The sequence below is a fragment of the Tachypleus tridentatus genome, chromosome 1, assembly GCF_004210375.1.
Source record: "Tachypleus tridentatus isolate NWPU-2018 chromosome 1, ASM421037v1, whole genome shotgun sequence".
Lineage (NCBI taxonomy): Eukaryota > Metazoa > Arthropoda > Merostomata > Xiphosura > Limulidae > Tachypleus > Tachypleus tridentatus.
The window spans coordinates 131,764,753-131,777,545 of NC_134825.1; the positions used below are offsets into that span (position 1 = coordinate 131,764,753).

The window sequence follows — 12,793 nt, forward strand, 5'->3', positions numbered from 1 at the left end:
TCGATATCAGAATATTAGTAGGCATCATAATTCTGTCTTGGAAAGTGGAAATTTGGCACACTGCAAAAATGCCTTAGCTGTAAAAACTGGCAAAGACCTCTGACTTGGAAATGTTATTTAAATCCCTCTCAACTGTAACTCCTCTGGAAGAATTTAAAGTTACATCGGGAGTAACACTGATGTGCATATCATCAATGGTCTTTGATTTTAAAAGGAGTATGATATGTTGTGGTGAAGATGTTTCCACCAAAATGTCTCTAGAGCATAACTTCTGTACTGATTTGAGGGAGTCAGCAAACCCCTCTAATCCTTTTTGAATAAAAAAGGAGACATTTGCCCTGAAGATTTCTTAGATAATCTGCACTTAGATTCTCTCCTCTCCTTCATGAGTCACCATGCACGGCAAATGCATGGGTGGATGTTTAGATCCCAGAAAACATAAACTAAAAGTAAAGAACCTTCTCTGGGAGGTCCCCTTACCAAGTACAAGAATCTGCCATGAGGGGAATTGTGCTGGAAGTTGGTGGTAAAATAACCAAAGTAGTTATACAAGCTTTGGATTGGTTAATTGGTTTGGTGTTTTATGGCACAAAGCAACTAGACTATCTGTGCCAAACATCCTGTTAAAATTAAAGTCAAATTATTAAAATTCATAAAAGGAAATTAAGGTAAAACAAGTCAAAGTTAATTTTTGAATTAAAAACATAAGTATAATTAAGTCCAAATTTTACACCTAGTCTACAGTAATACAAGTTGTAAAGGACTTTCTGTTACATAACTGTAACTGTCATAACTCACCTGGACGACTAACAAGTAAGTTCAAAAACCACCATTAGTCACCTTAAGTTGCTCTTTCCAGTCCTAGTTTCAAGTTATTTCACATTCTGGCATTTTTTAGTTTCAAATCAAACTAAATGTACTTTGATTTTTAAAAGGGTATCATATTAAAAAAGGTCCAATGTATAAATTAAAATACTTAAATAACATAAAAAGATTAATGGCCTTCAAAAAACTAAAAACATTTCCATGGCGGGTAGTGTCACCATTACCAGTAACACTGTCCAACATTAAGATAAACCTTGAGACAAAATATGTTCAAAATGGTGTCGTTGTTTAAAATTGTAACAATGGCAAGAAAGTAAAATTTGGTTTATTGTGACTTGAGTGTTACATAGACTACACACTGGTGCATCATTTCCAGATAAAAGAAAATGACGAGTTAAAAACCTGTGACCAATGTGTAGTCTAGTTAGGTCAACTTCCTCTTTCCGATCCTAACCAAAGCCAGATGGCTAAAGTCCAATAGACGGTTTTATTTGGAAAAGCTTGTATTCCTGTTGCTTACTCCAAGTCAACTGCCAACTCATACAGTGCTGAGCCTTGAATACAGGACCATAGTCAATGTATGGAACAAGCACAGTACTGATAGTGCCAAAGCAGAGAGATTTACCTGCAGTGTCGGGCAGCTCATTCCCATGAATACCAACGTGGCCTGGTATCCAGAAAAAACTGGATAAAAGTAAATGTTAAAGAGAAATGGGCCAGTAGGTTTTGGATATCAGCAAGAACATGGGAAGAACTAACATAAAGCAATTCCATGGCCAGTAGAGAACTAAGCGAGTCAGTATAAATAGTGCAGTTTAAGTACTGCTTAGCATCTATGTGATCCAGGGCAAAAGAAATTGTGTACAGTTCAGCAGTGAACACAGAAGCTGTAGAGGTGTCCAACAACCAAAAAACAACAAATGATGGCAGAGCCCATACTGTCACCTGATTTCGAACCATCTGTATAAATAGGAATGGAAGGATGTTTTGAAAGATGTTTAGCAAATAACACACAGTATTTCCAATTGAGAGTGTCTGCTCTTCTCAGATGACTTAAAGACAGGTCACATTTGGGGACTGTAAGAAGCCATGGTGGGATGGGCTGACCAGTAGATACAGCAATGGTATCCAAGAACAGACTCAATTTATCCAACTGTGCCTGGATATGAAGGCCAAAAGGAGCAATAGCAAATCATATGTTCTGAAAAAGTATGGCCCACCAAGGAAGGAAAATTAAACCCCAGGTGAGATGCTTTTGTAAGGAACGAAGTTTTGAAGCATACAGTAAAGACAGTTACAAATGGCAGAGGTGCAAAGATTCTATGCATAAGCTCTTAACTGGGGAAGTGCAGAAAGCCCCAGTGCAGAGCCGAAGTCCCTGATGATGAATGGGGTCCAGCATCTTTAAGGCCAAGGTCCTGGCAGAGCCATAGACCAGTGATCCATAGTCAAGTTTTGATCGAATAAGAGCACGATATATCTTTAGCGTAGAACATCGATCCACTCCCCAAGTGGTGGAAGAGAGGACACTGAGGATGTTCAGTGCCCTTTTACATTTCACCAGTAGCTGCTTCAAGTGTTGTATAAAGATCATCCCCAAGAAATTTGTCTCAGGGAACACAAGAAGCACAACTCCACAGATACAGAGTTCAGAATCAGGGTGAATACCCCATTGGTGGCAAAAGTGCATGCAAATGGTTTTAGAGAAAGAGAAGTTAAAACCATTTGCTGTGGTTCACATCAGTAAATGATTGAGGGCAGTCTGCAGCTGCACCTCAATATATCTGATGCTGAACAACTGACACGAAATGTGAAAATCGTCGAGATAAAGCCCATTTGCAACAGTAAGAGGGAGTTGTTCAGTGATGACATTAATCTTCATACTGAAAAGTGTGACACTCAAAACACAGCCCTGAGGGACTCCAAGATCTTGTAGGAAAGAACAAGAAAGTGATAATCCTGCACTAACTTGGAATTGCCTGTCCATTAAAAATTTTTTAATAAAAATGGGCAAATCACCAAGTATCCCATATAAATAGAGGTATTGCAAAATGACATAACTCCATGTTTATGTGTAAAAATGGCTGGTTTGGGTTAAGAAAATTTTTATGTAGAGGAGCGAACAACGTTTCAATCTTCTTCAGTCATTGTCACATTCACAAAGAAAGAAAGAGATAACTGACCAATAGCTGACAACATGTTTGAAGGGGGTTGTGTAACTGAGTGTAGGAAAGTAGAGGGTATGCTTAGATGTTGGATTATATTTATTAATACAGGTATAAAGGTGTTCCTTTGTATTGGTTTATTTTGGGCTTGAGATGTAGTATAAGTAAGGCTTCTTTAATTTTGCGTATGTTTATGTTTGTTTCTTTATTTAGTATTTGGGTGTTCTCCATGGTTATCTTGTGTTTATTTGATTTGCAGTGTTCGAAAACATGTGAAGGTGACTTTTTATGTTCTTTGAATCTGGTTTCCATTTTTCTACTTGTTTCTCCAATATAGAAGTCATGGCAGTTATCATATTGTATTTTATAAATAATGTTAGTGTGGTGTTTGTCAGTGTAGTTTTTACATAGTATAGACCTTAGTTTTGTGCCAGGTTTTTGAATAAATTTGGTATTAACTAGAATGTCATATTTTGTTGCTAGTTTTTGCCAAATGTTGGTTATTTTTCTGCTGATGTCGGGAATATATGGTATGCAGCAGTATATGGTGTTTCGTGATTTTTTAATTTGTGGGGTATATTTACTTTTGTTAGTTGATTCTGCTTTTTGTCTAGGTGTGTGCATATAATGTTTTCTACAGTTTGTGGAGGAAACTTATTGATGTTGATGAACTATTGTTTTATTTTGTCTAATTTGTTGTTAATTTTATCTGATGAGCATAGTTACCTCTTTCTTTCTTTGTTAACCTGACAATGACCAAAGAAGGTTGAAACGTTGTTTGTTCCTCTACATTACAATTTTCTCAACCTAAACCAGCCATTTTTACATTTATATTTCTTTACAAGTGGGTTTTCTTGTCATCACTGATACCTCCATGTTGCATCATAAGACTTCTCCATGTCGAAGAGTATTGATACAAGATGTTGTTGTTTGAAAAATGTTTCTCTTGTTGATGTTTGAAGTCAAGTCAGGTGATCCATGGTGGAATGTTGTCGTCGGAACCCACACTGTGTGGACGAGAGGAGGTTGTTTGATTGGAGGAATCAAATGAGACATGCATTAACCATCTTCTCTAAGGTCTTACAGGGACAGTTCGTCAAAGCAACTGGACAGTAGTTTGAAGGAATCTTTGGATCCTTCTCAGGCTTAGAGAAAGGTAGGACAATAACTTGGTTCCAGGCATCAGGAAAAAGATTCTCCTGCCAGATCCGGTCAAAAACAATCAAAAGAATAGCAAGAAAAGCAGGAGATTGATGGTGCAGCATCTCCTAGTATACATTATCAGGTTTGACCAATGTACTGCCAGTTTGAGTTTTACCAGTGGAAAGGGATAATTATTGTCATAGAGACAATCAGCTTGAAATGACTCTACCTGAGTCTTGATGGCTAAGAAGGTGGAGGAAGAAGCAGAAGTGCTAGATACCTGACAAAAGCTTTCACTACAGTATTGGCGATGCTCCAGGTATCAGCTACTTCCTGGCCATCACAGAGCAAAATTGAGAGGGGGACAGAATTATATTACCCACTGACCTTTCGAATCTTGTCCCATATTACTTTGGAACTAGTGACAGAAGATATGCTGGTTGTGAACTTGATCCAAGAATCCTTCTGGCTTTGATGTCTTAGAATGTAAACCTCAACAGTTCCATTATATTAAGGTGGCCATTTTTATTTATGTGTAGACGAATTGGGTGGAGAGCCCTTCTATTTTCATCCACGTTTTTTTTCTTTATTGTCCTTATTCAAGAGAGGCCTGACGACCTCCATGGATTATGCCCTAGGTTGAATGGGCAGTTCTTTGTTGTTGAAGAGGATCCCAGCAACTGAAGACATGAACATATGATCGTTTTGCATCTTGAGGTGGGAGAAGAAGATGTACCTAAGGAAATGCCTGTACCCAAAACCAAAGGAAGTGGATTCTGTGGTTTGCTGGAATGTATGTTAGGGACAGAGATGGGTGTTGACATTGATTCATCAACTTTTTTAACCAAGGAGGTCAAAAGACTTTTCATTCAGTGTGAGAACAATTCTTTTGGAGGCACAGAGAGATCCGTCTGCACTCCCACTGTTGTAGTGGAATGAAGTGCAGCAGTATACGTCCAAAAAGAAGTGGTGGACAGCAACTTTCGAGCTTCTGGGTAAGTAATGTTTTGAATTGTCTTCAAATGCTGCATCTCTTTTTCTTCCAAGCATTTAGGGCAAGAACGAAAGTAGGATGGGTGAGAGCCATTGATGCAATGAGGGTCCATTTCACACTCATCAGCGTCTTGGTCCTTGCCACCACAAGTAGCACACTTCAAAATATCTTCAAGTGACCAAACTGCTGACACTGAAAACATCTTAGAGCATTTGGAATGTATGGCCATACCTTGCAATTAAGATAACCTGCGATGATGGTGGCAGGTGGACGTTGTGATGTAAATGTCAGAATAAGGACATTGGTTGGCATCATGATTCTATCTTTACGAGTGAAGATGCACCTCATTGCAGAAACTCCTTGGGTGGAAAAACTAGTGAAAATCTATGACTCGGAGATGTTCTTCAAATCCCTGTCAGCAATAACTCATCATGACAAATTCAGAGTAGCATTAGGTGTAACGTCAATAGGTATATCCCCAATTGTCTTTTAATGCAAGAGGAGTTCACTGTGTTGAGATGTGGATGTTTCCACCAATATGTCACCAGAGCAAAGCTTTGTTACTGACTTTGGAGAGGCAGCAAGTCCATCTAGTCCCTTCTGAATGAAAAAGGAACACATTTGCTCTGAAGGTTTGTCTGAAAGAGAATGTAGTATAAGAAAATGAGGTACATGTGTTACAAATGTTGAAGATTGTTGTTCAGAGTCTTCAAGACGTGGTCGCTTACCCATTGACTGTTTTTTCACTATTTTATTTGAATTTTGTGAAGGAGGATCCATAGGAAAAAAGAAAAATTTCGGTACCCACTGACCCCACCCACCATGGAGCCCTATGAGGGGATGCACTACAATGTCACGCAAGGACAATGCAGCAATGCCAGGGTTTCGTGAGCACTATACCCAAACACCAGCATCAGGCACAATGTCCACAACACCCGTTGAGAACTTCCAACACTGGTACTTGGTTGACTCTAGCCCAAGTGGACCAGCCGATTGACCCAAGAGGGACCACCCAAAGGCTGCCCATCTACAGGAATTCAAGGCCAAAGTGGTGTGTTAGGATTGGACCCTTCAACCACCAGGATCTTCTCCTCCCCTTCACGGGCCACCACACACAGCAAACATGTTGGTCGATGTTTAGATCCCAGTGGAGGTAAACTGAAATAACAAAACCTTCCCTGGGAGGTCCCCTCACCACGTACAGGAATTCATATTGAGTGGCAAGTTTTGGAATTGATCACATAATGATGAATAATTGAAAAACAAACTATGAACAATTGTCACTTAAAAATAAAAAAGAAACTACAGTAAAGGAAATAAATGATATTTCCACTTTGTATGAAATATGAAAGAAACAAAAAACACATGAAGAGAGCACATTAAAAACAAATGTTTTGACTAGAGCTCTGCCTAATGAGAAGTGATAGTTCAGTAGAATCGAACAGAGAAAGTCAAATGCATCAGGATGGTGTGTTGCACTCCCATGAGTAGAGGGTTATTACAGGGTGATTTACACGAGATGATTATGGGGTATGTTGGAGAGGAGGCTTGTATGCAAAAATATTTTTATATATAAAAGGCACCAATGAATGAGAAAGTAAGATACTGTATTGCAAGCTTGATTTCCGAGTCATGTTCAAAAGAGGACTAACTTTCATAACACTTTCAAAAAAGGTTAAGAGCAATTTGTGAGTGTAGGAAAAGAACTACATATTTCTATATTTAGTATTTGTATACTATACAAACTTTATATGCATATTTTGAATAATTTTTTAATTGTTTAATACAAGTGTAACCTTGATCTATTCTGTAAATCACTTGAGTTAAAAAGCTTTTTCTTTAAATCTAGTTGTTAGTTTTATATTGTATGAAACAATTTAAGAAAATAATGCACTTTTAGTGAAACAAAGTATCAAGGAAATATTTAGGCTGGCAAAACTTTATTATATTTAGTATTTCCAAGTGTCATGGAGTTGGATTTTTATTAAAAACTTTATTTAAATACTTATTATAACTTTAAAGTTTTTAAGCAGTCTGAAACTATAAAAACTATTGCCATTATTCTACAATGCCCTATATGTACAGCAACATACAACACAGAGGTTGTAGTGATCTGTTGTAACTTACAACAGTCTTTTAACTTTTAATTATCTCTTTCTTCCTATTTTTACTAAGCCTCACTTCACATAGGGTCATTTGTGTCTGGGTTTTGATAATTAAGTTTTATTATTAATTTTCTTTTACATGTGTTATAACACATTACAACTATTTCTTATTGTCGTATCTCTTATCTCAGGTTTTAAGTTAATTTTACCACACTACATTAGGATACAACATAATATATTTTAAAGCATGTTTATAATTTTAATACATGTCAGACTACATTAGTTAAGACTCCTTCCCATTAGTGTGTGAATTATCAAGTGAATAGCCATCTGGTGAAGTTTTGGATACTATTATCTTTCAATTAATAGGTGGAATTTAGAATTACTCACATCCTGAGAAAAGCTGCACCTAAAAGCAGGAAATCAATAATATATTTATGTATTCTTTGATAGATTGTTTAGGCAAAGTATTCATCAATATATTTATGATTAAGAAGAAAGCAAAAACCTGAAAGTTATGTATTATATCTAGAGCTTAAATACTGACAACATTAGATTCAACCCTCAATTTTTAATGTTTGATAACATGCTATGAAGTGAGAAACATAGCATGGCACTAAGCCACAAGAAGTGTCAATGTGAAATCTTCTCTACATAAATGTGTGATACAGAAGATGTATCACTCACATTAATGTTTAACTCCTCCTTTTTAGATTGGCTTCTTTCACCTATTTTCATTGACTGAAGTGAATCCAATAATTTTCTTAAAAGATCTTGATGTTGTTCATGCTGAGAAAGCATCCACTTTTTCCACCAACTGTCTTCTTTCATTCCCTGTACATTATAATGCATTATTTGCAAAACCAGAAACTAATGGTGTTAGATTTTCAACAAAAAAACAAAAAACCATAAAATCCCAGATTATATATACTAATATACTGAAAGCTACTCATTTAACTATTACACAAAAATAAATGAGGTTGCAATGTTATTAACCCTATTGAGATGGGTTATAGGTCAAAGGCTAAGTCATTGTATTTGTTGACTTGCACACAAAATTTTATTGAACTACTATTTTATGAATTTATGTCAATAAGTTTGGTATCAAGTTGTATATTATAATTCAAATTTTAATACTATATATTAGTTCACTTCTCAATTTAAAAGTAAATATTAAAAGAACACTCCTATATGTTTTTGTGTTATATGCTATGTCAAATGCAGCACTGGTTCAAACTAGATGTTTGTGATGTCAAAATATTAAGTCCATAGTTTCATACAAATTAGGAACTCAAATTAACAATATTGAAAGGACAGAATATAAAATAAGGACCTCTTTATCTTTCCTATTTTTTGTGATATGGCTTATGTACTGAATCAAACACAGTGGCTCCATCCATCTCTTTCCATTTGTGAAAATGGTCCCTTATATATATTTACTTCAATATATGACATATGAATAACCAATTGAAAGCTCAACGTGTCCCTCTACTCCCTTTCTCACCCATTTTAAAAGTGCTCACCTCATCATTTCAAACCAAGATTTCAGACAGGTAGGTTGTATCTTCAATCTACTCAAAATTACATATTTTTAGTCAAAACAAAGCTTAGTTACTAAGGTTCATAAATTGTTGTGAAATTCTATGGTATTTATATAGTTGTTTATAATTTTTGGTTATTTGAAATGTATATATACATAATAAAACCTAAAAAAATTATTTCATTTACCCTTCCTCAATGTGTGAAATTTGAAAGGGTTTAGTAACCTATGGTAAGCAGCAAATGAGTACAAAGGTCATCATAACTAGAAGATATAACTGTTTGCTATATGTAATTATTTACTATTCTATATTTTAATAAAAATAGGATTAAGAACCTATTTGTAAATAGTAATAATCTATATACACAAATAATGTACAATAATTGCAATGTGACTATATTTTATCAAACAGTAGTCCACTAAAGCATAGCCAACAATGGAAACAGTAACACGAGTGCACATGCACTGTGTCATCACAACGTCTGCAATGTTGGCCAGGCATGACTGAAATGTCAATATAATAAAAATAACACGTATATATAATGTTATGAGGTTTAAGCTACTTATACTAAACATTTGTGTTTTCATGTTATAATCTGCAGTCATTCTAGAATGAAAAAAACATAATTCATAATTATTTCTAATTTTTTATAGCAGTTACAAGGTCAGTCAAAATGGCAGACCCCTAATTGTAAATATAAAATACAAATGTTTAGAAGGTATTGAGGAGGTTTTTGAGATTACTCAAATAATATTTGAGATTTTCAGGATAAACAATTGTTTTTTAATCATAATATATAAATCACCTTACACTTGGACTAGTAATAAAACAGATTTGATATTTTTACAAACAAATCTTTAGCAAAAATACTTCATTAAAAAAATGGATCTTTTGAATACAAAAGACTTTCAATCTTTACCAAAAGTTCACCAATTTTTTTGAAGGTACATACACATACTGCATCAAAACTTACAGTATAAATACTTAACTTGTGTATAATATACTATGCCTGTCACAAAAGGGTTAATCAGGAAATGAAAAAAACTACTGCAATTTGCATCCTACAATATAAAATTCTTAAAGCTGTGAGTGGTATTAAGATTGAATTAAATCTAGCAAATACAACTATTTAATGTTATATTGTACATGATGTTGTATTTTTCATGCAACTGTACTGAACGTTTAGGCTAAAACAAAACACTAAAAATAAGGAGTTTATTGCATATATTTGACAGTCTCTAATTAATTTTAAGCTATTTAAAAATAACTAACAATTAGAACATTTAAAGAAAAGCTCACACATTCTGGTATCCAACTCTTCATACTTTTTTCCAATTCAGCTGTAGTAGCAACTGAGCTTTTCATTTGCTTCTCAACATCAGCAACTTTGGCAGAAAGGTCTTGTGGTTCTGGTAACTTATTTTCAGTCTCACTGTTTGGTTATCATCACAAACACTAAGTTAATAAGCTTTCCTACTGTTGTTACAACTTTAAGAAAAATTAGAGTAATGTGAGGTCACTCTTATGTCAATTATTGTTTTTGGAAAAAATATTCATAGCAACATTACTTAAATTAAATTTTTAAAATACCTTTTCTCTGAAATACTGAAATTTAAAATCATCATAACAGTAAAACTAGAGATTGTTAAGGATTTATTATTTGTATAAATGTTAAAAGGAAAGATATGTTGTTTTTAACAATTAATGTCTTACAGAATGTTTAATTTTTGACAATTAAGTTTATATGTTAGTGTAATAGTGTATTAAAAGTTTCAAGTTCTTAATTTTATAAGGCAATATTTTAAAGAATCCTAATTCCTCCTTGTGTAACACATTTTCTCTTGGAGCCTCCTCTTCTCTATTTTATTCAACACCCCTTCAATAAGTACAAAAATCAACATAAATTACTCACTTTAAAATTTTCATTCTGAGACAAACCAAAATTTTTATAGCCTTCTATTTTGCTTGGTTACAGAGCTATCAAATAGATAATCAGACCCCTCTTGTTACACCCACCTGTAACATCTTCTCTTTTATGATTTATTAATAGTTCTCTCATATGTTTAGCTCTGTATCATTTATAACCAATGAAAAGTCAATGTTTAAATCTATCAAATAACATATTACACTGCATTGTTTTCTGAATGGAGAATTGTTGATTTCACTATTAGTACAAGCTTCATTTCCACAGGAAAGATAATGACTACCTTGGATGATTTTGTAATGAAACTTATCACACAGTTAGAAATTCAGATAAATTGAGATAGAGGAAATTGTCTGCTCTTTGAATGTCATTAGCCTATGTTCTTTGGGGTATTATTTAACTAAATAAAAATTATTTTGTGCATTACTACTGTTAATATGAAAAAGTAGAGTTAATTGTCATTGATAATAGACAGCAAGAAAAATAAACATTTGGATAAATATTTTATTTCTTGTTTTTCTTGATTACCCTTTATTTGTAATTATAAAAGTAATTAAAATGTAAAAATATGAATATCTTTAGGTTAGTTACAGTAAAATAAATAATAATATAATGATAATGCTTCATGATGCATGCAAGCAAGCAGAGCAGCTCAAGGGTAATGTAATTTAAAAGCATAATGTAAGCTCTATATTCTCCAAGTGATTTACAACTTCAGATGGCATGAAGAGCAGTTAAACACAATTTAAAGGGTAATCAAACAGCAATAAAACAATAAAATTTAATTATAAATAGGTGTATACTGTTACAAGTTTAAAGCTACTTAGGATAAATTAATGTGCTGCTCCTACTGACATTTGGGAAAAGACATCCAGGGACCCAGGATAAAGGGCTCCCAACTTCACCCTATTCTGCAAGAGTGGAAGAAATCAGTCAAACACTCTAGACAGAAAGCCTCTGCCTACCACCTCAAAGACTGGAAGATCTCTGAGAAACAATGTAACAGGTGAATCAAGTTCCATAAATTTTTAAAATCAAACAGACCCTGATTTATTCGATCTGATGATCAGCAGGGATGGGCAGAATTCCCTTTTGCTTTATTCATGATAGCCCATGAGTGAAAGTCAAGCACAGTACAATAATACTACCCGGTGAGCTCCCACTTCATTTCAATAAAGCCTTTTGCAAAAAGAGGTAATTATTATAATGAAATAGTGGTTGCTAGTGTGAAAACTGGTTTGATAGATGAAACACATCTGTCCTAACAACACTTGCAAGAGTGGGATCCTATGAAAACATGGTAAGAGACCCTCAAAGGTAAAAATATAACACCCACTCTCCCCCTCTGGATAATATAGCAGAAATGGCTAAAACAGCTATATGGAGTAGGAAAAAATACTCAGATGAGGAGACTACCAGATCAGGCAAATTATGCTAGATAATAGTATTGGAGGAGGCCCACATAACAGTTTGCACAATGACCTCCAGCAGGCAGTTTGAACAAGCTGCTAAAGATATAGTAAAGAAAAACCTGATTAGGTGTGACTCACAGAAAATATCTCACATTCAAATAAAGTGCCCAGACTAAATTGTTGTCTGATGTCTCTAAAGATATAAGTAATAGCAACAAAACATTCAAGACCATCCCTGAACATGACCATGAGTGAAATCTGATTGACAGAGAGAAAGAGTAAGAAGATGAATCTAAGAAAATAATTTAACCTCTTTCCTGTCTGACAGAGTATTGAATAAGAACTGGTCTGAGGACATAGAGAGAATTAGAAAATGGTCTGTGGATAAACAGTGGAAATCATTCTAATCTGTGATGTCTGTAGGTCAGCAGCAGCAAAAATTAATCTTTCATATAAAGGTATGTATGGCATATAAGAGTCACAAACAGGTGTAGAGAAAGAACACATAACTTGATCTACCTGTTAGGTAAATGAAATGGTTACTTGGGACAATTACCCAAAATGATATGAGAAATTTGGTGAGAGCTGGGGACCAGTAATTAAATGGTAATCAATAAGACTGTTGTCAACAACGGCAATTGTGGAATATGCAAAAACCTCTGTCAAAGATATTAAGTCAAAAAA

The 12,793-nt window shown here is 34.6% G+C and overlaps 1 protein-coding gene across 8 annotated transcripts in view; it reads right to left on the reverse strand.

The window, feature by feature from the left end:
* Nucleotides 1-12,793, reverse strand: part of LOC143224073 (uncharacterized) — a 141,920-nt gene that overhangs the window by 99,755 nt on the left and 29,372 nt on the right. For 7 of the 8 annotated variants that reach the window (XM_076452540.1, XM_076452554.1, XM_076452544.1 and 4 more), the window contains 2 exons: nt 10,073-10,205; nt 7,920-8,066 (listed from right to left, as the gene is read on the reverse strand). In XM_076452540.1, the coding sequence (XP_076308655.1) occupies nt 7,920-8,066; nt 10,073-10,205 (280 nt within the window). The remainder of the gene's footprint in view (nt 1-7,919; nt 8,067-10,072; nt 10,206-12,793) is intronic. The other variant, XM_076452567.1, reaches the window with a different exon arrangement.